At 43.9% G+C, this 25,732-nt stretch overlaps 1 protein-coding gene across 3 annotated transcripts in view; it reads right to left on the bottom strand.

The window, feature by feature from the left end:
- The window catches only part of CCDC167 (coiled-coil domain containing 167), a 31,856-nt gene extending 11,284 nt beyond the window's left edge, over positions 1 to 20,572 (bottom strand). For all 3 annotated transcript variants that reach the window (XR_007243237.1, XR_007243240.1, XM_048519723.1), the window contains exons 1-3: positions 20,480 to 20,572; positions 3,161 to 3,255; positions 304 to 356 (exon numbers count right to left, since the gene is read on the bottom strand). Coding sequence is in view for 1 of the 3 variants with exons in the window: in XM_048519723.1 (XP_048375680.1) it covers positions 304 to 356; positions 3,161 to 3,255; positions 20,480 to 20,521 (190 nt within the window). In the remaining 2 variants the exon portion in view is untranslated. The remainder of the gene's footprint in view (positions 1 to 303; positions 357 to 3,160; positions 3,256 to 20,479) is intronic.
- Between the last annotated feature and the right edge of the window lie 5,160 nt (positions 20,573 to 25,732).

Genomic DNA, 25,732 nt, shown 5'->3' with positions numbered 1-25,732 from the left:
TCCTTTTTTTCTTTTTCACTTTTTGGAGTAGCCTCCAGCAAAGCGACATAATCTAAATGGAATCATACACAGTTTGGAAGTTACTGCAATGGGTACTTGCATTTGTTGTGGAACAGTTCAACATTCTACATCCCAAACCACTAGGTGCCCTGCAAAACTTTGCTTAGGGTCTATCTATTAAGAACTGCCAGCCCTGAACTCAAGACCAGATGAATAAATGGTTTCAGATTCAAACCCCTTTGCCAATTTTAAGGTGTGCCTGAGGTACAGCAGCATCTCTGATAACTTCCTTCATGCACTTACCGTAGTCTTCAGCTTTGGCTGCCAGCACGATTTTCTCCTTCTCCAGTGACTTTCTGTGAAGATGCAAGGAAGGTTGTTAGATGCTTTGGGGAGAAAACAGACACTCCAGAAAGAGTCCTCCCTCCTCTCCATCCATGCCTTGATGGCCCCCTTTGGTACAGACTCCTGCCATCTGAAACAGTGCCATTCAGATATAGGTTTCCCACACAGTCTGCTATTAGGGAGACCTAGGCCTAAATATGCTCTCTTCCAGAGGCTTCTACAACGTCTGTGTGTGTGTGTGCGTGCGTGTGTTGGTAAGCAACTCAGTTAATAATACACTGTTACTAACACATGGAGGAAGTCTCTTGAAGAAATAATCTTACCCTTTGGTTTTGAATCTAAAAATCTGTGTCTGGGACTCAGAGTCGCTTCACACAGTATGACATTTCAAATACAAAAGTTACTTCTGCTTAGGAAAGGAGTCACTCTAGTCTAATGTGTGATCTATCACAAGTGATAAACAGAAACACACCCCTATTTCACCAATGATGTATTTTCTTGGTGTGAAGCAGGCCTCATTTCAGTAGAAGATCTAGTGAAGCAGCTGCAGTATTTTGCTTTCCAAGGAGAAGAACAAACCCAAAGCTTGTGTTGTTAGCTGTGCAAGATGATTAATTAATCCACAGTTTAAAAGCACAAAAACATATCAAATTGCCCAAAAGCAATACCTGCAGCTACGGTTCCATTACAGCACAGAGGATACAACAGCTTCTGTGAAGCTGGAAATAAACATGCACCAGCAAATTATCTGCCAGTTCCGAGCAGGCTCTGTGGGATAGCGAGAAAAGGCAGGGAGCGTAATAGGGCTTGTTGTTTCCCTAGAGAGCAAAGCAGCAGCCAGGATAGAAATGGAGCCAAACTAGACTGCAGAATGAGCTGAGGGAAGAGCACAGGATGCACTAGCATTGAGTAAAGCAAAATAAGGAGCACTCTTAGAGGTACTTCAGAGGTAGAGGAAAGAGAGACATCAATGTGTTAGAGAAAGCTAAATTCAGAATATTTAAAAACAGAACTGAATGGCTGATATGTGGAAGGGGAAAACCTTGGAACCATGACACAAGAGGGGGCCTTAGGGATAAAAAAGCAATGTAGTCAACCAATTCAGCTGGAAACCAAAGCCTCTAGAACCTTCCCGGGTAGACCACACGAGTCCACTGAAGGTGGAAGTGATGTTGCCAGAGAGATGGAGCTGCTGGTGCTGTACCCAGTGACTTCCTCCATCCACTCCTTGCAACACCAAATTTAATACCGGGTGTGAGACATGACATCCCACAGCACCGCTCTGTCTCTGCTTGCAACAGGTATGATGGTGTCTTTAAAATTCTCTGTACCACTCTGAACAAAAGAAAGAACAGGATACTAAACTGGGGTAACTGCATGTATCTCTGCTTCCATCCTAAGAGATGATAGAGATGAACTGAGCCCCAGGCAGTTAGCCATAGTTCAGATTCTCACTACATGCTAAGAGACAGTGGTACTACGAAAGAGGAAGACTGAAAAACCTGGGCACATCTGAAAGCATGACTGAATAGCTTGGGTCTTAATCACTGCATCTGCTGGGAATCCAATATTAATCAGTAGAAGACATTTGTTTTAAATAAACGAGATTCAATAATTTCATCAATGCTAAAGCAACAGCTATTTTTCTTAATATGCTTCCAGAACAGTGAAACGGGGCACCAATGCCCACATCTGAACAGAGGAATGACATGAGGCCCTGAAAAACAGCTGCCTCATCTTTGTGAGAATCTTGGATCCTCCCGCTTCTAGTCTGAAAAGACGAGCTTGAAAGAGTTGAGAACATTATGACAGCTAAAAGTTTGTACAGCTGGAGGGTTAGCTGACAATTGCCCAGATCACACATGAAGCACAAAAAGGCCACCCAGTGGTGGTTCTTTATAGCACCGAAACAGTGTGCAGCGTTTAATCCTTCCCCTTGTTTCCACCTCTCTCTCTGAAAGTTGGGATTCTGGATGTATGAGTGCTGCACTGGGGGGAGAGGGGGTCACAAAGGGAAAGAAGAAGGTATGGGTGGGGAAGGGTGAAGCACTCTCCTTTTCGCCAGTTGCTGCTCTGCTACAAACTGCCAGCCACTGGGCATATGTCTGGCAGAAGGTCAGGCTTACAGTACCCAGGGTTTCCAAGGGACGGCTTGGGTGCCTGCATAGCTCCTCCCCCTGCCCACATCTAGGAGGCCAAGAATAAATGATACAGAGATCGCAAACTGTTTCTCCAGATTTACCTCTTCCCTGAAACCTGACTTGCTACTGTGATGTTCTGTACAGCAATTAGCATACTGTTGGTGCTGGATACACACAGAAATAGATTAAGACTGATAGTAGTATATGGAGGCAACAAAGCCTGTGGACTGCTGCAAAATTTGGCATTTCCAGGCATCAGGAGGTCAGTAGATAAAAGGTAATTCACTAGGTTACAAAGGAGAAGAAAACTGCTTTTGTGCAGAGCGGACAAAGCACTTAAATTTAACTAATCAGCTGTCTCCAAATGTTAATGGGGACAAAATAACTGAAGTAGCAGAAGGATACCCCAACAAGCACAGGTGAAAAATGCCTATTAGGGTTCTCAGTGTGTTTGAACAGCAGTGAAGGACAAGACGCAAGTTTAGCTGTTCTTCTACTTCCCCTATTCACAGTCAGCTCCTTTCAAAACAAACCACAGCCTGGGAAACTCACCAACTATGCTCTACCCAGGGCCATTTCTAATAAAAAAATCTTGCCCACCAGTGGTTGCACGAGCAACAGACATCTGCAGCTCCACAAAGCAATGAATGTACTCTTGGTATTCCCACTAATACCTCCCCTCAGGAGTCAGTTCTTTTCTCCGCAGTTTAAAATCCACTTCTTCCAAGGCCTCTCTGCACTGGGTCAGCTTCTCCTCCAGGCGATCTATCTGAAATGCATACAAAAACCATCCTAAGTGCTTTTTTACCAAATGGTCAACATTTTCATCTTGAGTTAACAAGAGATTTCGAAGACTGACAATGTTTCATTTCCAACCCCCCCTCCCCAAATCCCTGGCAGCCAACCAGAGCTGCAGACACTTACCTCTACACGAGACTACTTTCCATCTAATACCTAATACCTTGCAACATATCACAATATTCTAGAAAGGTAAAAGCATCTTCCTTCTACAGAGCAACTCATGAGTTATAGTCAGGTATTGTGAGCAAATCACAATTGGTTTGTGAGATGAGCAAAACCTGAAATGCTCACAGAACCATGCTAGAAAAATTTGTATTGTTATGGGTCTGTAGTCCTGGAAATAGAGGCATGGACCAATATAACACGAGGACCAGAGGACAGATGATTCCCATCCAAAGAAGAATTCTTGTTAATAAAATATTCCTGGATTCTCATGTCAAGGAACATGTTTACAAAGGCATCAAGACAAGTTACTATTGTCCAATAAAAAGCAACCTGAAGTACATCAGATGCCACCTGCAGTTTTTAACAAAAGTGATACTAGTGGTTGGTTCTTGTGTACACCATCACATCTGACCTAGAGAGATGGCCAGATTTAGCTACATGCAACCAGGCTTCAACACACTCAGCTAACAGAGATGCAAATTTGGATCTGAAGAAGACAACTTTGGATTTATATTCTGCTTTTCTCAATAAGGAGTCTCAAAGTAATTTACAAACTCCTTCCCTTCCTTGCTCAAAGTAGTTTACAAACTCCTTCCCTTCCTTGCTCCACAACAGACATCTTGTGAGGTAGGTGGGGCTGAGAGAGTTCAGAGAGAACTGTGACTAATCCAAGCAGGCTTTATGTGGAGGAGCAGAGAAACAAATCTAGTTCACTGGGTAAGAGTCCACTGTTCATGTGGAGGAGTGGGGAATCAAACCTGGTTCTCCAGATAAGAGTCCACAACTCTTAACCACTACACAATGCTGCACTCTAATCAGTCAGGTCCACTGAGCAGGATGCACATATCTTTTGATGCAGTTGAGCTATGAATAATCTATCTGTGGTTACTCACAGTTGTGCATGACAAGAGTTGGATCCGGGCAAGACTATTTGTTGGCCAGAAAAGTAAATCTTGGGAAGCAAATGGCAGCTTTTGCAATCTGTGCATTCACAGCAAAACACTGACAAAGAACAGCAGAACTGATCAAGTATAATTTTTCTCCTCCACAAAGACCCCTTTTAAGAGCACACTCCTGTGTATTTAAAAATCCACTCGAGGACTGTGTATTTAAAAATCCTCTCGAGGACAGAGAGGAACGCACATCTCAGAAAAAAAATGCAGCTGGAGCCAACTTTTGGATGCTTATATACATATCCTGCTCTTTCTCAAGGAAATAAGACAGATCACCTCTTGGGCAGCCTTGCCTTCCAAAAACTGGTTTTGGAAGTGGCCCAGTGACTTGGCCCAGGTGGAGCAGGCAAATTAACTTGGGCAATTCTGAGTCCCAAGTGGATACTTTTAACTGCTGTGATCATCTTGTATTCAGCTGGAATTGCGGCAGGAAGCAACTGCCGGCTGCTTAAGTCATCTAATTAGTCTGCTAATTTATTTTCTAGTAAAGTGGTGAGACAGAGAGGAACAGCTGAAGCACAGGAGAATAGGTGACTTTGAATTTGGGGAAGAACTAAGGAGGGAACCCTACTTGCTCTGAGTCTAGGGAAAAATCCATCAGGAAAAGGGCACAAACCTATCAGACAGAAGCAAGTGTCCTTTGCAGAACGTGTACAAAGCTGCTTGATGCTATGAGATTATGGTCCATCTAGTTTGGTCAGTGGTGTTTGTTCTGACAGGCAGCTGCTCTCCTAAGTGACAGTCTTTCCCAGCCTTGTTGCTGGACACCTTTTAATTGGAAGTGCCAGGGACTGAACCTGGAACTATTTACATGCAAAGCCAGCTCTCTAACACCAAGCTACAGCCCCTCCCCACACACAGGGGAGTGTGTGAAAAGGAAGCTTGCCCTGACTGACAAGCTAAAGAAAAACTTGTCAATCAATCCTAATTCCCCTTCCAATTTCCCTTTCTACTGCATGCCACATTACACACAAGCAGCAAAAGCCAGGCTGAGAAACACCAAACACACTTCTGGATCAGATCTCCCTTCTGCCTGATGCGATATTGAATCCTAGGAGCAGAGAGACATTTCCTACTATGGTCTCCACTCCAATTCTAGTGGTCTGTTGGAGGGGGGGGGGGGGGGGGAATGGAAAGGAAGGACATTCCTTCCAATAACTATACAAGAAATCAATTGTACTGATCCCCCGATTAACCACTTTATGGCTAATTAGTAATTAGTAATTCTCAAATTCTACTCAAGGAAAGGAATCACAGGCAAGGCATGAGGGGGGGAAAGCACTAAATCACAGGTTTCAACGTGAAAGGTGCGGGAAGCCACGTTATGACAGTAGCAGCAGTTTACTGTGTGAAAAATAATATTAGTACACCAAGTGTGGTTGTAAGAATTCTTGACACATTCAAAGCATGTGAAATGTTTGAAGTATATTATACAAATGCTCAATATTATGACTGTAATGTTAGACTTTAAGTGCCATTAGGCAATGACTTTGGTTTTGGGGGTTGGGGTTAGATTGTTGTTGGTTTTGCAAAAGTTCAACATAGTTCTTAAAAGATCAAAAAGAACCTCACTTCAGTCTCCAGGGCTGCAAGCACCGGAAGGACTGTAAGTAATGTATCCCTGGCATGAGATCTGATAAAAAGAATATTGGTATTGATGTTGCAAATATTATCCCACTATTTCAAGTCTATGTATGACTCTGGTATATGAGCTGATACATGAGGTAGTACAGGCAGGGACAGAAAAGGGAATTTGGGCAGGTACAGATTTTCTGCACATCTGTGGTTCCATTATATAAGGCGTTACATTCATAAAAATCCCTTTATGAGTATTAAAGATGCATGAATTGTAATGGTGGAAGCTTGACCATTTCTTCACATTATAACAGATGCTATGTTAGAGAAAGAAAGAGGGAAATGGAAGGGGTTGGAGTAAAGATTCAGAGAACTTGGGCAAGAGTTAGCACTCACTCCCAAGACTGCTGAACAGCTTCCCGAGGGCTTTCTCTCTGCACATAAAAACCCATACAGAGTTTGAGAAACAGCAGGACCTCCACAAGATCCTCAGAGGCAACACCCCAGAGAGCAGTTCTTGAAGAAGCTGTACATCTGAGGTTGCTGTGGCTGGCGAGCATTTGCTCCTACTAAGGAATGTTTTTAAAAAGACAAGTCAGAGCAGAATACTGTGAAATGAGGAGGTGAAAGGTAAGGCAAAGGAGAACAATCATAATATAACTTTCCTACATGATACCTTCCTGGCAACCTCAGCCAAGAAATGAATGGAACATGACCAATGTGATTCTACTTAGAAATAAACCCTGCTGATTTCACTAAGTGAATGCAGAATAGCAGCCAAAGGCAGATTAATTCAGCTGCCAAATAGAGCACACAGGAGACATATATGGAAAGCAGACCACTACTGATCACAAACAGTCTGCCCCTCAGGCATCTGAAACGGCTACAGCTTTGAGGCAGGGCTAGGCTACAACAGTGTTGCTTTCACTCTCTTTGGGGTCAGGAGACACATCTCCTAAATTTAGATTCACTAGCAATTCCAGGCAGCTTCTGATTTAAAAAAAATCCACCAACAAAACAGGGAGGACAAGTCACTTTCATTTCCCTCCTAACTCACAAAGTTACTGGTAGATAACATGGTTTGGGGATTATTTAGCCAGGGGGTTCAGAAAGAAGGAGGAATAGAGTACGGAATGATATCTGGGTTAGCTTATGGGTCTTGCAACTGTAGATGTGGGGAATTGTTAAGGAATGTGAGCAGCTCCACAGAGACAATCATGTTTGCCATGAAGACACCAATTTTACATCAGTGTTTCCCTAGCAAATGTGTAAACTGTAAAAGCAAGATATACACACAAACTAGGGAGGCGTGATGGGGATCTGGCTTTCTGACAAGCACACACCAGTGTTTAATGACACATGGCTGTCATTCACGCTTTAGATACTTGCTGCAGGAACCCCCTCATGTAACATTAGTATACCCACAACAGAAGTGATTGTCACAAAGCCAATACAACTCAGAGGATTTCTCAGCATCTCACATAGAACATAAGCTTCCTAGCCAGTATTTAATACCCAGCATCGTACTGAGACAGTAAGAGGTGCCACCATAACCCTAACTCCATTGATGGCTTCCTACAAGCTTCTAGTTCAGCATGCTTTGAAAACATAACAGAAAGTACTTTAATCCATTCTAAAAATGCTAAAGCTGGCAGCATCCCCTGTCAGGCGATGTACCTACCAGGTTCAACACCCATTTCCACTGAAATTTAGATTCACTTCTGTGCAGTCTGGAGACCTTCCAAAAGACAGCGGCCTAAAGAGGGGGGCGGGCACAGCTAGGGGGCAAGAGACTGAAATCCAAAGAGATGTGCATGCTTCTTACTGTTCTCATTTATTCCTAGGGTCTCCTGGCAAGGAGGCCAAGAGGAAGCCTAAAAATAGAGACATCTGATGTGGGCTGAATTTTTGTTGGGATTTTTCTATTTGTTTATATTTTTTGCAATGAATTAATAAAAAGCATTATTTCTTGCAAGAAGGCTACAAGCAGTTTTCAAGAAGCAGAACCCGCCCTACGTCTTTACAAATTCCCTAATTAAGATCCTGGTCACAACACACATGCAGGGACGTCCAATTGTGTCAGATTATGAGGCTTTACATCTCCTGACCCCCATAAAACAGATCTGAGCCAAACACAAGGAGTGGGGGCTTGGGACGAGGAGAAAGATTAAACTGCCTCCCTGTTTAGCTGTCTTCACCCCTTTTCATTTGCTAGAAGCATTATTTCCCAGCCAATGCTTACCAACTACACTGAAATTCATACATTCGTGTAACAATTCAAGAATGATATGGGGAGGCTAAGCCAAGTCAGAAGGTGATGGCAACAATCGTCACACTTGTCACTGGCTTTAGCCAACCTGCCTTTGCTATCTGTAGACAATATGCATTTTATTTCCTCTTATTATCCAGATATTGTACATGACACTCTCTTCTGGACTGTGCCAACAATACCAGTCACAGCAATGTCCCCAAAGCCAAACTTTCACTAGCCGCTTACTTGCCAGAATGTTTCGCTTACATCTCCACACTGGAGGCCCCACTAAATACAGAGATGACTTCATTCATTCTTTGTTTTTCCCAGTGAGAAACCCTTCCGTATTCCAATGCACTTGTCTCTTCTGCCTCACGGAAATAGCTTTTGCCTTTGTAAGAAGAGTTGTATCAGAATGAAAGGGCCACCTGCAAAGTTCCAAGTAGTAGCTGAAAGACTGGTCACAGTACTGACAGTGTTATTCTGTTGTTCTTTTTGCAGCAACCTAGATTTAAAGTTGCTGAGTCCCTTTTGAAAATGGGCAGAAGGAAATATTCTTCTGAAAGAACAAGCTGTCTTAGGGGACTGTACTATTTCTGCTGCTTGACACTCTGAAAGTAAACGTCTGTCAAGAATGTGATGATTTAGGAAGAAAGATTTAGGTCCATTGTACAACCACAGGGTCAAAAATTAGAGTCCAAGTTTATCTCACCCAATCACCACCTCCTTACGATGACAGACACTACTGAGAACAAATGAGAACAAAGGCTAGAAAAATGTGAGAATACTGAACTGACAACTAGTGTAACCATTGATGTGGAAGCATTATACAAAATGTTATGCACGATACTTCAATATGTCATCTTGAACTATAAAACAGGAGACAAAAGTCACAGCATATAAGATTTACAAGATTTCTGTCCAGACTCTTTTACAACAGGGAAATTGGCTCCTTTCAGTCCAGTACAATCTGCAACACCATTGTACTAATTCCCAAATGCCCACAAGAACTTCCATATGCTATCAGTGTGGATAAGGCTAAGCAGACACTGCATTAGAGTTCAGCCAGGGGAAGTAAGAATGTGTGCCACACACACTAATCATCAGCAAAAGCCTCCATTGCTGACATGCCCACAGAGGGGTTCGCTGTGACACAATCCAAGAATTCCTGCTTTGGGTGCAAGGCTGTTTTGCTTTCAATCTGTCTGTTCTCATTGGAACATTTGGCTCAGAAATGAGTGCTTATCTTCAGCAGAACATTAGCCAGAGCTAACTAGAGCAGAAAACTACCACAGGTACTGGTCCTGTGAGTGAATTTTAATACAATAATGTATTTTTGGTCACAGTGCTACATGGCCCACATGCTGCCCCCTCAAAATCTTGGTCGGCTATAGACGTTAATTTTTAAGGACTTGTTCATGATGCTGTCACTTCCCATTTTCTATTCTTGTTGGACTCAATTTCAGGAGCATGGTAATTTTCAACTCTTCTCCAAAGCTTCTTTAATCTGCACCGGTCATGGCTTCTGCACTGCATCACAAGCAGTTATAAAAAAGGTTAACTCTAAGTATTAACACTGGATCCAGACCTGCGAGTGTGCAATCACACACTGTGCATTTGAATGAAGACTATAAGTTGGAGCCTTATGACAAAGGGGAAATCTAACTACTCTGCAGATCAAATAATGCATACAGGAATACATCTGCAGCAACTGTCTGCTACAGTGAAGGTTTTTTAACTTTCTCTCAATAGTTATTTATTAGTACATCAATAGACAATTCTGGATCATTCATTGGGCCATCTCAATAGTTGCCACGTCACTGTGCAATTCTCTCCCCTGAATTTTGGCTGCCCCCTTCCTTTTAGGGGCAGAGTCTTCCTTGGTGGTACGCCTTCCAAGTACCAACCTTGCTTAGCTTACAAGATCTGATGAGATCGGGCTACACCATGCTACTTTCCCTCTCATAATCAGATCCTTAATTCAGGTTTAATGAGAACGTTATGCTGTTTATTTTTGTGTTGTTGCTTCTGATTTTATCATGACTTATGAAGATTTTATTGCTGTTTATTATGTTCTGAATGTTGATGTGAATTGCTTTGAAAGTTTTTGCTACAAAGAGGGAAGAAACTCTGCAAAATAAATAAATGGACCAGCTGCTGTGGATTTGCTTGAATTGCAGAGAATAAAATCTGGAATGGCAGCAAACGTACAACCACACTGTAACAGCCTGCAGTTTCCTATGGATCAGCATATGTTTGAACTGAAAATCATTTTTGACATTTAGTTGGTACCCATCTGAAGCATTTATAGTATTTAACAATTCACCTTGGTCTGTAATTAGGCAAAAAAATTAGATGCCATGCCATTTTTCTACACAAAGAGCCTTGTGTAACTAGAAAGCTTCTATGATCTACTGTACATAAACAGAAAATGGTGTAATAAAAGTGATAGCCATCCCTATTTCTTATTCTCTGAGACTACTAGAGTAACAGATTAAAAATGAGGCCAGTCATAGACTGATCAAGTAGAGTTGTAGTGATATTCAGGTTCTATCTACGTATTGCCATGCACATTTGATTATTACCATAATGAATCCTACTAGTGATATATTGCCTTATAATTCATGGGGATTTGGTTAGTTGAGTCCCCCCCCCTCCCCCAGCTTTTGGAGTACACACCACATCTTAAGAGCCCTCCACTAAAACAGATTCCCCGGGTAACAACTGAGATGTTTTAAATAAAACTGCTTGTTTTATATGAACTATTCCACTCTATCAGACGAGCTAATCTAGAATATTCAGCCAAGGTTTGTAAAACATACTGCAGAGAAGGAAGGAAGCGGTTCGGTTCACAGCATTACCCCTGGCAGATCTCCTGCTATCCAGTGCTAAAGCTGCCGTTGAACAGGCCACAGCACTTATGATTACTGGAGCTTGAGATCTTCTATCCAGGATTTCCCACTTGCGAACATTTGGTTGCACTGTTCAGACTAGCCGATATTTTTGATTAAATCAACACATCATTGCCTCTAAGCCTGGGGAATTTTAATAAGATCAAAATAACTGCAGATGCCAGAAGACTCTGCACCACAAGGGGGGAAAAACAATTTTTGAATGACTCATGGGTAGGTAAATGTACAAAGTAGAAAATGGAGAAGGGAACAGAAACACAGTATAAGCAGAACCAACACATTCCAAAAGCTTCCTTTTGTCCATCCTCTGTATTCTGAAGAGGGAATTCTCTGTATTCTGGAGATGTTAAATAAGTCAAGCAATGTGATAAAACAGCAATAATGCATATGGATGCCAGAAACGTCCCAGGTGGTTTGTCACCTAAGCATTGATTTTTATATTAACTTGGGCTCCTAAGAACAAATGCTGACCCCTTAGGAGTATGCAATTTTCCCCATCATTAGTACAGACATATGTAACATTTTATCTCATTAGCCAGAGAACACAGGTGAAATCAAAGCCAAGGGGCCAAGCGGCAGAGGAATATGTTAAAAACTTAGACGTAGAAAACTTCCAGGATCACATGGACTGCAAATATGGAACTGTTACATTCATCTAATAAGGAGAGATTTTTTTTCAATGATGGGACAACTCCAAACAGATAGCTAAGAAAATATTTATACTATATTCCTACCAATGTGTAATACCACCACTCCCCAAGTAAGAAACTTTCCTTAGAAACACTGATGGTAGCAAGTTAAGAGACCAAACGTGGGTTATTCCAATTGGTCGCTCAGGGAGGCAGGACTAAGTGTCTGCTTTTAATTCCCTGCTGGGTTGTTGCCTTGGGGACTGAACTAGGTAGGCACCAGGACCCAAATGAAGCATTCTAGAACAAAGACAGTCCAGGAAATGGTGAATGAATTCTCAAAACTCCTGTCATCTTTATGGTTAAAAAGATGTGGCCAGTTCAAAATGAACTGAGATACAGAAATTAACTAGACATAACTTAATATTTGTAACTTATAACCAAACTACATAACTATTAGAAAAAACTATGCAGATCTCTTAGTCCATAGACAGAGGACAGTTTACTATGGTGTACAAAGGGAGAAATTGTCTGTGATTTTGCTTAGGTTTGGTGTCATTTCTTTCCTGCTGTTTTCTCTGTTTGTCCTTTGGTACCTGTTGCTGTTTATTTGTTGGTCTTTTCATGGTATGCATAAGCCCAGGTGAGCAACATGCCCTCCTTTCCTCAGAGCAGAAGGAACTTTCATGGTAAGTGATCAAGGTTCATTCTCACTCTGAGAGGGAGAGCTTCTTCAAATGTGGGACATTCAAAAGCAGTGTCTTTCTGCCTGGGTTGAGAGTTCTTCTGCATCTACAATGTTCTGTAACACCCTCCTTCTGAACACTGCATCTGCTGAGGAGACAGTATTTATCTTGAAAAATCTTACGAACATGGAGATCGAAGACCATGTGGTGGCATGGCAAATTTCTTCTACTGACACTTGTCTGTCAAGAGCTGGTGTCCACACTTCTTACTGAATTATGCCTGTTGGAACTTGCAGATTGCTGGATTGGAATGCTTGAATTATGTATTTTTTATTCAATTCAATTCAATTCAACCTTTAATGGCATATATGTATTGTTTTATTGTGTAGCTAATGGCTGCCCTGGACAGCTTTTTGCCCTTTTTAGGTAATGTGACGATGAATCTGTTTACCTGTTTCAGATCCAGAATATTTCATCAGTCCCACATCCTCCTGGGCACTGTAAAAATATATGGAGTATACTCCTTTGCCTCCTCCTTTGTGTGGAACTGCTTCTATGGCCTGTGTGTGTGTGTAGGAGGTGACTGATGACAGAAAAGTTTCTCAGGTGCTTTCCTGTTTTTACTAATCTTGGAGATAAGCAAAATCTGTCTGGGGGTAAGCTGGCAAATGTCTGGGGTAGGCCGGCATATTCTATAGCAAACACTCTGGTACTTATTTGCTGGAACCAGGTGTCTGGTTCTGAGCTTAAACAGATATCTTGGAACTGGCTCAGCCTCCCCACCACCCCACCAGTTTGGTTTTGGTGTCATTTGTTTGGAATTTTTAGGTCTGTCCTGTTTGCCTGACCAGTAGGTCTCGTAGCGAGAGGGCCTATAGAATCTGCCACCTCTGTGTGAAGCCCCTCTAGAGCTTTGCCAGCACCTCCTCTGGTTTGGTTGTTAACTTGGAAGGGTATGAAAGGAGCAAAAGGGGGGCTGGAAAGGGACTCCTATCTCTCCCCTTCTGCTTTTGGGCATCACCTTTTTCTTATCTCTTGCTTCAGTTAGGATTTTGTCTAGTTCCTCTCTGAATAGATTTCCTCCTTCAAAGCAACAAGCCATAGCTTTGGAGTGGCGGTCTTCTGGCCAGGCTCTAAGCCATACTGACCTTCTGGATGTTGTGGTAGCTGCCCTAGTGTGAGCCGCATAGATCATGGTGTCTGAAGAGGCATCTGCCAGGAAAGAGGCTGCCTCTGCTCACGCATTCTAGAATTCTGCGACTGCCTGGTGGAATAAGCTGAATACGTTTGTGAGATTAGACCATAGAGGTGCTTTTTACTGGAGCTGTCACAGCTAAGGCTCTGATGACTAGAGCCGAGGCTTTGTGTGCTTTTTGGCTGCTAAGTCTGACTTCCTGTCAAAGGTGCCCTTGATAGTGCCCATGCCAACTGCGGATAGTAAGTCAGAGGACTGTAAGGCCGCTATGGGGGCATTAACTATGGGTAGTTGCAGCAATTCCATAGTCTGGCTTTCCAGATTGTATAATTTTTCAGCTGAATTGGGAAACTGCCTATTGAACACAGGCTTTGGCTGCTTGGCTTTGATGAGCCTCTCTAGATATTCTAGAAGGGTGGCCGACTTCTCTGCTGAAGTGCCTCTAGAGCAGGGGTAGGGAACCTGCGGCTCTCCAGATGTTCAGGAACTACAATTCCCATCAGTTTCACCAGCATGGCCAATTGGCCATGCTGACAGAGGCTGATGGGAATTGTAGTTCCTGAACATCTGGAGAGCCGCAGGTTCCCTACCCCTGCTCTAGAGAAACATTCCTTTATCTTCTTAGGTTAAGATCCTTCACCTTTGTCCCCTCTGAGCTGCCTGGCTCCTCTGTCAGGTTGCGGGCAGCTATAACTTTGCTAATAGTGATTGGAAATAGTGATAATAGTGATTGGAAATCCTTCCCACTGAGAAGTCTGGTGGGCAGTTCTGCTGATGGTTCTTCCTCCTCTCCTGAGGAAAATTCTCTTTCTACCTTTTCTTCCTCTGAGAGCAAAGAGATAGAGCGAGTAGTCTCTGTGGACCCCGGCAGGCTCCTGGTGAGGCCTTTCTGACTGCCTGGGAGGGCCAGCTTTGTAACTATCTTCTGTGGGTGGCAAAACCATTTTCTAAGCCCAATATTTCTGATGGTATAGGCAAGGGGCCACTTAAGATGGGGTTGGGTGGTGTGTGGCTGGCTGGGAGGCACAGCATTTCCTCCTTCACGACCCTCTGTATTAACTGAGAGAGACCAGATGGCCACCGTTCCTCCTCACAAGATGAGTGTCTGACCTCTAACTGGGGAAGAGGTGGTGGTAGTTTACCTCCAGGAAGTGAGCTGGTGGTCCCTGTCAAAAATGAGGCTTTCTGGGGGTCTGGCAAGTTATCATTGCCCTTCAGGGCCAAACCGGCTGCTTTGGAGGGGGCTCTTGCTGCCGTGGCTTTTTTCACCTTTTCTTAAAGCCTGGGCTTCTTCCGCTTTTGTTTTCACAGTCCATCGTGCCACTTTTCCTCAAGCTGCTAGTGGACTCCTCCTGGCTTGCTAGCTGTGCTCTGGCTGCTACGTTTGTAGTAGACCAGAGATGTCCTCCTCTGAGAGGACTCCCTCTTCAGGGCTTTCAAACCTCCCACGCAACCAGTTCCATGTTGTCCAGTTCCATGGGAGAAATGGTGGAGGCAAGGAGGAGATTTAAGGAATGAAAAGTAACAAGAGCAGGATAGGTCTTTTTAAAAAAGGTTCAATTAGGTATAGAAGTAAGTAAATATGAGAATGGAAAAAAAGCAGAAAGGAAAGTGAAAGAGAAAGATTAGCTAGAGGCTGCAGAGAGGCCTCACTAAGCTGTTATCCCTATGCATGGCAGGAAACTAAACTGGCTTCCAACAGCCCAACAGGGAGATAAAAAGCAGAAGCTTAATCCTGCCTTCCTGAGCAACCAATGGGTATAACCCACATTTGAAGATGCACTCCCCTCCAGAGTGAGAAAAGCTTCTTCCTAAACACTACTCTTTCCCCCACTGGTCATCACATGAGGTTGCCAGAAGGAATTGTACCCAACTGCTGCACAAATAATTCAGCAAGCTAGTTCCCAGTATATGGGAAATTGAACTAATGTTCCACACTGAGACAAGAAATACATAAGCTGTCACACTAACAGAGGCTCACAATTAATAAGATCACAGCAGACTGTAGAAGTTCTACCAGTTTACTTTCCCCTAATCCAGTATCCTGCTTCACATAATGGTCAACCAGTTGCCCTGGAGCACGAATAAACAATGCTGATATCAAGGTTCTCTCCTGATGCTGCCTCCTAGTTCTGGTAATCAGAAGTTTACTACTTTTAGATGTTAAGATTCACTTTAATCACCATGGCATAACCTCATTATTCTTCAACAAGTTCTTTAGTTATATGAACCACTTTGTTGTGGACCTTCCCCTGGAGTGCAGTGAGTTCTCAGGGGATGAGCAGAGCCCAGTAAGTCCAGACCAGGTTGGGAATCTACAACGGCTGGGCTTGGAGCAGCCAGGGCTGCTGCAGGATCTATAGGGTGAACAACAGGCAGGTAAAGACTGAGAGTCATGCATCCAGCCCTGTTCCAGCTGAAGAGACTCATGCACCTAGCTCACCTGAGCCCAAAAGTCAACAGAAGCAGAGATACAGGGAGCTTTTGAAAATTAAATGGAGTACCACATGCCTGCTAGCTCAAAGAAAGTATCTTCTGCAGCAGGGGGAAGTAGAGTCTTCACAGGGTGAAGAATAACATGCTGGAAGACCCTATATTAAAAAGGTCTGTAGAGCGTATTGCCCTGGACACAACAAAGCACTGAGTGCTGCAATGCTTCTACTGACTTGTTGACTTTATGTATTCTGACCCTTGGACCGGACCTCTGATGCTGAAATTGCTTGATGGACTCTCTGACTAGACTCAGCTCTCTGCTGTAACTTGATACCCCTGCCTGGCAGTCTAAGCCAAGGCACACTTAAATCTGGACCATCTAGCCCATGACTATGTACTCTGACTAGAAGCAGCTTCCTGAATTTGTAGGCCAAAATTTTTCTTCTCAGCCTAAGACCTCAAGAATTTAAACAGCAGACTTTTCCCATATGAAACATCTCCCACAAAAATATGACCTTCTTCATGCCTATCTTGTCCAACTTGTAATGGCCATTGGACTTCTTCTGGGACCAGATGTGATCCTTTAATGTATTCAGTTCTTACAGGAAACATTGCATCAATCTTTAGATCATACTGGTGTCATACTGGTGTCATATCGTCGCCACCACAAATCTGAGAAATCAGCAAAGTATAGCAAAGTTCACAGGAGATGCAGCCTGCCCATGTGATAAGAATAATACTGTCATGGGATTTCCTTTGCCAAACACTCCCTTCTATAAATGTTTCCCCCAATTCCTCTTTAGTGCTAATAGCTAAAGATGTGCAGGACATAAGCTGCACAGGAAAGTCATAAGCAGAAAAACAAGGATGGCTAACTTTTCAGCCTAGCACTATGAATGTACAAGTTGAAGTAAACTCCACTGAGTTCATACAACCAGCTATGTGCATTGGACTGCAGCCCTAATGTCGCCAGCAATACGTTCAGAGCAGACAAAGAACAGACATTTTTAACACACAGCAAATAATACACAATTCATTGCCACAAATCAAAGGAAACTTCCAGATTCAGGATCGGTATACCTTGAGTGTAAAAAATGTCACTAGAAACCAAGGTAATTTTAATTTAAGTATTCCCAATTACTGTGTATGGATGCGCCAGTTGGACAATGAAAAAAAATGCCAATGAAAAAATGAAAAAAAAATGATTTTTTTGAAATGTGATGTTGGATGAGAGTTTTATGGATACCATGGACTTCCCAAAGACAAATAAGAGGGCTCTAGATCAAATCAAGCCAGAATTCTCACTGGAATTGAAATATGACTAAACTGAGATTATCATGCTTTGGTCACATCATAAGAAGACAAGACTTACTGGAAAAGATAAAAATGCTAGGAAAAGCTGAAGTCAGCAGGAAGATTCCACATGAGAGACTGACTCAACAAAGGAAGTCACAGCCATTTAATTTGCAAGACTGTCAATGATAGCTTTTTTGAGGGTATTTATTCATAGAGTCTTCATAGGTCAGAAAAAACTTGATGACTCACAGCACACATATCTCCTGTTACCAGATGCTGGAGACAAACAACGGGAGTTGGCAATCCAACTGTACTCTGCTTGCAAGCTTTTACACAGCATAAATATGCCAAGGCATCTTTAGTAAATGGCATTTTGCTTTTCATTATTACTTTCCAGATTGTGTGCTGTGAGGAATTGCTGTACTACACATTCAGCCTTTTTTAATATGCAGTTAGAGCAAACACCCTCTCTTATACTATTCCTAATATCATGAACTCAACCAACCTTTCATCATATAAGTAAAGCCATGTCTTGGGTGCTGTGTGGTTTCTGGGCTGTATGGCCGTGTTCTAGCAGCTGCTAGAATACGGCCATACAGCCCGGAAACCACACAGCACCCAAGTGATTCCGGCCGTGAAAGCCTTTGACAATACATTAAAGCCATGTCCTTTAACTGAAAAATAACTTAACTCCCAAAGTTGCATTTTTATAAGGAACCAGGAGGAAAGGCAGGATAAAAATGCTTTAATAAACAAACAAATAAAAAACCCCAAATACAATATGTCCTTACTGCAAGGAAGAGTATATTTATAGTCGATATAACGTGCAATTTTACAGTCAGTATAATGTATTTACTATGCAATCCTAAAAAGGGTCAGCCATTCTAAATCCAAAGGTATAACTTTGCTTAGGAATCCATAGTTCATCTCCTGCCAAACTGCAGTATTTTATCCCAAACAGCTCCTAAAATAACATACAACAGTCACAAGCACAAAATACTAATTTAGGGAAATCTTGGTTCAGGCATGATGGAAGGGTGGTGAACTCTTGTCAGTTGGGGTCTGGGAGGGGAATTCTGACCTAGATCTGGATCCAATCCAGGGGGCGAATAAGCCTAAAAAGGTGGTGCAGAGTTGCGCCAGCATATTTGGCCACCCTGGGGCACTTAGCTCGGTGAAAGGGCAAATCTGCTGGAGAGTGGCTGCTGAAGCCCTCCATGGTGGGCAGACTCAGTGCACAGTGACACATCGAAGGCGTCACCAGAGATGGAGCTGACATTAGTTGGCTGCCGCCTGACCTCTGCCTGCCGGAATACTGGCACCAGGCGCTTGAGCTCTGGCGTAAGCCCAGAGAGTCCAGCGGAGGGCTTTTCAGCAGCATGGAGGTTTTTTGCCTCCATGCACCACCAGGAAGCCCTCCTGGAGGCAGCAAAGTAGCACCTCAGCAGTGCTGCATCCTGGTGCCGGGGATTCTGAATTGGGCTATTAGTTTACTCAACCCATACCATTGCTCCAGCAACATTCATTGAGCAGCTTGGGAGCGACTCCTCAATGATTCCATAACCACCTGTTTCTGGTATGGTGGTGAGACTTGTAGACTGGTGAGATTTGCAGCCAGCAGGTGGTTCCCACCTTGAAACGATCAACACTGGCTGGACTGAAGGATAGGTAAGCTGCAAGCCTCCATAATATGTGTGCCTCGTGCCAGGGATGGAATTAAGAGGCCTGTCATCTCCAGCACCCCCAACCCTTTCTACAGCCTCTGCATTCTCATCCCAGCATCTGGGAAACACAAGCAGACCACAAAGAAAGAAGAAGAAAAAGAGTTTGGATTTATATCCCCCCTTTCTCTCCTGTAGGAGACTCAAAGGGGCTTACAATCTCCTTGCCCTTCCCCCTCACAACAAACACCCTGTGAGGTGGGTGGGGCTGAGAGAGCTCCGAGAAGCTGTGACTAGCCCAAGGTCACCCAGCTGGCGTGTGTGGGAGTGTACAGGCTAATCTGAATTCCCCAGATAAGCCTCCACAGCTCAGGCGGCAGAGCGGAGAATCAAACCCGGTTCCTCCAGATTAGATACACAAGCTCTTAACCTCTTACACTACTGCTGTAAAATCCCACCATCACAGTAAAATCCCACCATCACAGCAGCCATTCAGATAAGAAGTTTGGATTCATACCCCGCTTTTCTCAAACATAAGGAGTCTCAAAGCAGCTTACAAACTTCTTCCCTTCTTCTCCCCATGACAGACACCTTGTGAGATAGGTGAGGCTCTGAGAGAACTGTGACTAGCCCATGATAATCCAGCAGGCTTCATGTGTAGGAGCAGGGAAACCAATTCAGTTCACCTCCTCAAGTGGAGGAGTGAGGAATCAAACTCGGTTCTCCAGATTGGAGTCCACCTGCTCCTAACCACCACACCAAGCTGGCCACAGTAGGTGGCAGTACCGGTTTTCCTCCCCTTTCTTCATAGCCAGCTTCCTTCCTTCTTGAGTGCCCTGCCTGTGCTGTTGTGCCTCATGCTGAGGTGTGAGAATGCAGAAAGGGAATTAAAGGATGCACAGATTTAACAGCGGTGTGAGCAGAGGTAGTCTGGTAATTTTAAAACTTAAGCATTTAATATTAACGGTCATAGTTTACATTCTTGTTTGCGCATGTTCAGAGAATATTGGCACACAGTAGCAATCTGGCTCTTTTGGTGAATGGTAACCACAGAGGCACTCTGTATGAGCCACTAAGTGAGTATTATCAATGTTAATGCATTGCATAGTGGACAGAGTGTTAGGCTAGAATCTGGCACGGCCAGATTTGAATCCCCACTCTGCTATGAAACCTTGCTCACTGACCTGGGGTCAGTCACGCCATTTCAGCCTAACCCACCTCAAACTGGTGCAAAGTTCAAACGGAGGACTCGATTTGCTTTCCTCCAACCAGTATAGATCTGCTTCTCTCTCTGTCCCACTGCTGAGTCTCCACTCATCCCAAAGCGCAGCCCGCCCGCCCTAATTCACTCATTTTCCATTGCCTCAGCCTCTCTAGCCTGCGATCTTCTCCTTCGCCCCATCTGGGGTTGCCTAGCAACACGCCACACATCTCACCTCCCGAGCCACGCTAAAAGACTCCTGCCGCGGCTTAGACATTTTCCCCCTCCACGTTGCAGTCGAGAGCGCATGCGTACCGCTTCTCCCTCCCCTATCTGGCGCGGGCTGGACACGTATATTAGGGAAAGTTGGCCTTGAGAAACTGCTGCGGCCATCTTTGTCAGGGGCACGACAGTCCATTCCTCTACCGATTGCTCCCCCAAGGCCATGTTGGAGAGGGGCAGATCAATGTAGTTTGGCAGAGTAGTTTGGCTTCTTGGTTAAAGTTTTCAGGTTGCAGCGGGCTAAGGATAGGGCAGTGTTATGAATGAGTGTCTGTTTTTCTTTTATCTAAAAGCTGATGATATTGCTGAAATTAGATTCCTCAATACAGATGAATTAAAGAAAACGATCTACTTTATTTAGCTTTTTGTTGACAGTTTTGTCTTTATCGACAATTGTTCCCATGTCATAATTTTTTTTTAAACACAGTCAGCTAGGAAAGAGGTGAGGTGTTAAAGGATGAATGCGTTGACAAGCATGACCATCCACAATTTTAATGTTATAGCTGCTTGTTTTTGTGTTTTTGTAATCTCTAGAAGGGTTGGGTCTGAGGTGTATACAATGCACTTTAGTTACAAGTGTGTGTGGGGGGGAGCACACACCTACATATAAATATCATGAAGTCCTGTGACCCGTTTCTCACATTTCATACATGGTGGGAGCAGTGTGATGTTTATCATATGTCTCACACTATGCGAGACATATGGAGAAAAGGATTTTTACAAAGGCTTATCTCCAGCCCAAGTGTCCTGCCATCAATACGCTTTTAGGAGAGCCTTTGGCGTTTTTGTGTTGGCTCTCACTCCAGCATTATAGTATGTTGATTTTTTAGGGCAGGGGTTTCTTATGTGTGTTATTTACAAGGTTTCTACCAGCATTTTTGATTGTGTTTTTAACTTTTTATGATTTATATATTTTAACAGTCCAATCCTGAAAAGAATTGCATTTTTCTAATGTATTTGGAAAGATGCAACATTTAGGATTACAATCTGTAACCTACCTTGGGTCACAGTTGCTTGGAAGAAAGGTTTATAAAATTTTTAATTAACAAAAAAAATTGCCAGGTATCCTAGCCCTGGCTAGGATGGCTCAGGCTAGCCTGATCTTGTCTGATCTTGGAAGCTAAACATGATCAGCTCCGCTCTGGACAGTGTCTGGATGGGTCTCAATGCAGAGGAAGGCAAAGGAACACAAACTCTGGATATCTCTTACCTTGAAAACTAGAGGAAGTATCCATCAGTCAGCTGTGACTTGAGGGTACTTTACACACACATACATAGGGATCCTAACAATAGTTGCAGCCAGTGACATAGGTTTAGACTTTTTATGGGGGAGTTGGGGGTGGGGCCACACCCCCACCCATCCCTGGATGTGTGGCCATTGTTACCGCCAGGAAAATATGAAAAATATTTTCCTGAGCCTATCGCTGAACTACACTGGCTAAGGACCAGAGCAGCAGAGACCAGTGTTATCCGAAAGTCTTCATGGGGCCTGAAAAGGACGTGTATATGTGGTTGTGCCAATGTTTTACATGGTTTTCCTCTTGCTTCATCCCTTTTAAGATTTAATGTAAGCCCCTCAATGTTGGATTTATTGTTTGCCCAATGTTTAGGCTTATATCTTAGCTAGGTTTTCCAGTTGATTTAAGGTTTGTTAATGCTAGTTAATGCTAGTTTAGGATATCTCGTTTGTGCTCTTTTATTGTAAGCTCTGTAAGCTCTTTAAATTAGAAAAATGTTATTTTTGAAATTTGTTTCTGTTAGTAAAAAGCAATAGCTTATAGCAGCTGATATTAAGACCCAAGGAAGCTAGCCTTGGAATTCAGTTTGGGCCAACACCCGGTAAATCTCTTTAGCGAAAACAAAGACCCCTTTGGAATTACAAATTGAATCTGATGACGGCACCCCAGATATCCCAGCCATTGAAGAACGTGCAAAGATTGTCATTGAACCATTTGAACTTTCTTTTGTTGTGGGACTGAGGCGCGGGAGTCTCAGGACATAACTCAAGGAAGCAGCCCATCTGATTACCAGATACCTGGGTACATTAACAGCCTCACCCAGTTTTATGAATGGACACTCTCTGCTCTCTGTTTCAGCACTATCGTAAAGTCTCGAGGGAAGACGTCTGACAGAAAGATCTCATGGTCCCATTCACAAAGTTGTAATTGTACCTTTTCTTTTATGTGTTGATGTTTTCTTTATTGTTGTAAGATAAGGGACCTGCCCCTTACCTGCCCCTTTGCCCCTTTGATCTCTGTGTATAAAACTTCTTGCGCCTGACTACAAGGGCGCGATTCCCCTGCCTGAGCTGTAACAACCACTTCCGAAAAAAATACTTTGCTTTTGAAAAACACCAGCTTCCTGTGCCTCACTACGTTGACTGAGCTGAAATCACTTAATGTTACCCGAGCAGCAGCAGTAAAAGCCACGCCTCCCCAAGCCTTGACCCCAGCCTCAGTATTTATAAAAGCAGCTCTCCAAGGTGAGGGATGTTAGACTCCCCTGCCCCCCCTCCCACTGGCTGGGCTCCCAGCTGGCAGTCCCTTCTGCCCTCCCCTCCGGGCAGAGGCATAGCTAGGGAAAATGGAGCCCTGTGCAAATCCACCCCCAAACAGCATCACTTTCAATGGTGTTTAAACTAGGGAGCCTAGATTCTCCTTTTAAATCCACCTTAAAGGGAGAATCTGGGGTCCCCAGTTCAGACAACATTGAAAATGATGCTGCTTTGGGGTAGATTATCCCCCATCCTGAAACAGCATCACTTTCAATGTTTAAACTGTGGACCTCAGATTCTCCCTTTAAATCCATGCTGAAGACGCACAGGTGTCAAACTCGCGGCCCTCCAGATGTTATGGACTACAGTTCCCATCATCCCTTGCCAGGGTAGGGGATGATGGGAACTGTAGTCCATAACATCTGGAGGGTCATGAGTTTGACACCTATGCAGGGTGGATTTAAAAGGAGAATCTGGGGAAATTTGTTGGGTGCCTGCTGTCAGGGGTGCAATTGTTAAGCTAGCAGCACCAAATTTTCAGGGTATCTTCAGGATACTCTCCTTCTGATACCACCCAGGTTTGGTGAAGTTTGGTTCAGGGATCCAAAATTTGGGTGCTCAAAAGGGTAGCCCCATCTACTATTAGCTCCCATTGGAAACAATGGGAATGGGGGCACCCACTTTGGGGGTCCATAGTTTTGGACCCCTTGAATCAAACTTCATCAAACCTGGGTGGTATCAGCAGGAGACTATCTTGATGATACCACCTAGGTTTAGTGAAGTTTGGTTCGGGGGGGTCCAAAGTTATGGACCCTCAAAAGGGAATCCCCATCAACTATTAGCTGCCATTGGAAACAATGGGGATGGGGCACCCCCTTTGGGAGTCCATAACTTTGGACCCCCTGAACCAAACCTCACCAAACCTGGGTGGTATCATCAGGAGAGTCTCTCAACAAATCCCTGAAATTTTGGTGCTGCTAGCCTAAAAACTGCACCCCTTGCAGGCCAAAAACAAAAAAAACATTAAAAATACAAAACCCCCACAAATGGGTGGGCGGAGCTTCGGACATCTAATGCGGGGGTTTAAACCTGAGACCCCCTCCTTACCTATGTCCTTGGCTGCAGCAAGGTGAAAGAAGTGGAGGAGAAAAGGTTGGTGAGTATAGACTCCAAATGTTCTTAAACTATACCAGTTCTTAAAAGTCACAAGATTGTATTAATATTTTGACTTTTTAAAAAGAGAAGAAAAAGAAGAATGTGGATTTATACCCTCTCCCCTTTCTTTCCTGTAAGGAGACTCAAAATGGCTTACAAAACCCCTTTTGATGTGGGTGGGGCTGAAAGAGCTCCAAAAAGCTGTGACTAGCCCAAGGTCACTCAGCTGGCATGTGTTGGAGCACACAGGCTAATATAGCTCCTCAGATAAACCTCCACAGCTCAAGTGGCAGAGCGGGGAATCAAACCCAGTTCTCCAGATTAGAGTGTACCTGCACTTAACCACTACATCATTGCTGCTTTCATATTTGCTGTTTTGGTTCTTAGCCTTTAGTATGCACTGCTTGTACCTTTCTCTTCCACTGCAACACCAAATTCTAAACATATTAAAAGAAAGCTAAATTCCCCACCATCCTGTAACAGATTTTTATAATCTCAGGCACCTAGAAACACTGAAAAAAATGGGTCTTCTAATTAAACTAGACAAGTAGGCACCCCTGGGTAACTCTATGAATCTTTCCAAAACAACACAAGCTGTTTCTGAAATACAAGCATCTTGTGTTCTTGGGTAGAACATAATCATCTTTTTGAACAGAGGAAGACAAAGTAGCCTGGAAAGGAAACAAAGTGTAGAACAAGCAGTTGTTAAGGCAAACTGAATGGAGAAGGAGCTTGAAATATAGCTAGGAGGACTACCAAAATACAGTTACTAACCATTCTTAAAATAGGGGTGGACAATTCACATGACTCAGAAGACCACTTTTCCAGTGTATTGATTCAAAAGGACTACACTGCTATATCATCAGCAAAACATTGTGACACACAGTGTTTTCCTTCTTAGCAGAGGTGGAGTTTCCACGGGACGGCCTGGGAACAAACACCTGGCCGCTGTTCGGTTACATGGGAGTGGGGGTGGAAAATTCCCACCACACTTCTTACTTGGGCTGCCTGGCTTGTGACGGTGGTTGGGCTCGATGGGGCAGTTGCACAAGATGGCTGGGGAACATTCTGATCAGCACCCCTGCTGCTGCTGGCAGAGGTGGAGGGGGCACAAAGCAGCGCACTGTGCAGGCAGGTCAGTGGGCGTGGTGGGTGGTGGGGGTGGACCCCCCTCCCCACCATTCAAAAAGGCCAGCTGGGCCTGCAGGGGGCTCTCCAGAGGCCTTCTCACCATCCCCTGCTCCCAAACTTCCACTCTGACCCACTACTTGCCCTCCCTTGGCACCCTCCCCCAGCTCTAGCCATCCCTAGCCAACTTCCCTCACCTTTAGCCTCCCCTTGCCACCCTCCCCAATCCTAATACTCACCTTACAACCCCCGATACTCACCTTGCACCCCTCCCCAATCCCTAGCCACCTCTTCCAACCCTCCCACCGCCCCAAATCTCACCTTGCCACCCTCCCCCACCCAAGTCACACCTTCTAACCCTTCACCACCCCAAGCTTCACGTTCCAATCCTCCCCTACCCCTAGCCACCCCTTCCACCCCTCCCCCACC

This window comes from Sphaerodactylus townsendi, linkage group LG01 (genome assembly GCF_021028975.2).
Source record: "Sphaerodactylus townsendi isolate TG3544 linkage group LG01, MPM_Stown_v2.3, whole genome shotgun sequence".
NCBI lineage: Eukaryota > Metazoa > Chordata > Lepidosauria > Squamata > Sphaerodactylidae > Sphaerodactylus > Sphaerodactylus townsendi.
This window is presented reverse-complemented; position numbering and strand designations above follow the sequence as displayed.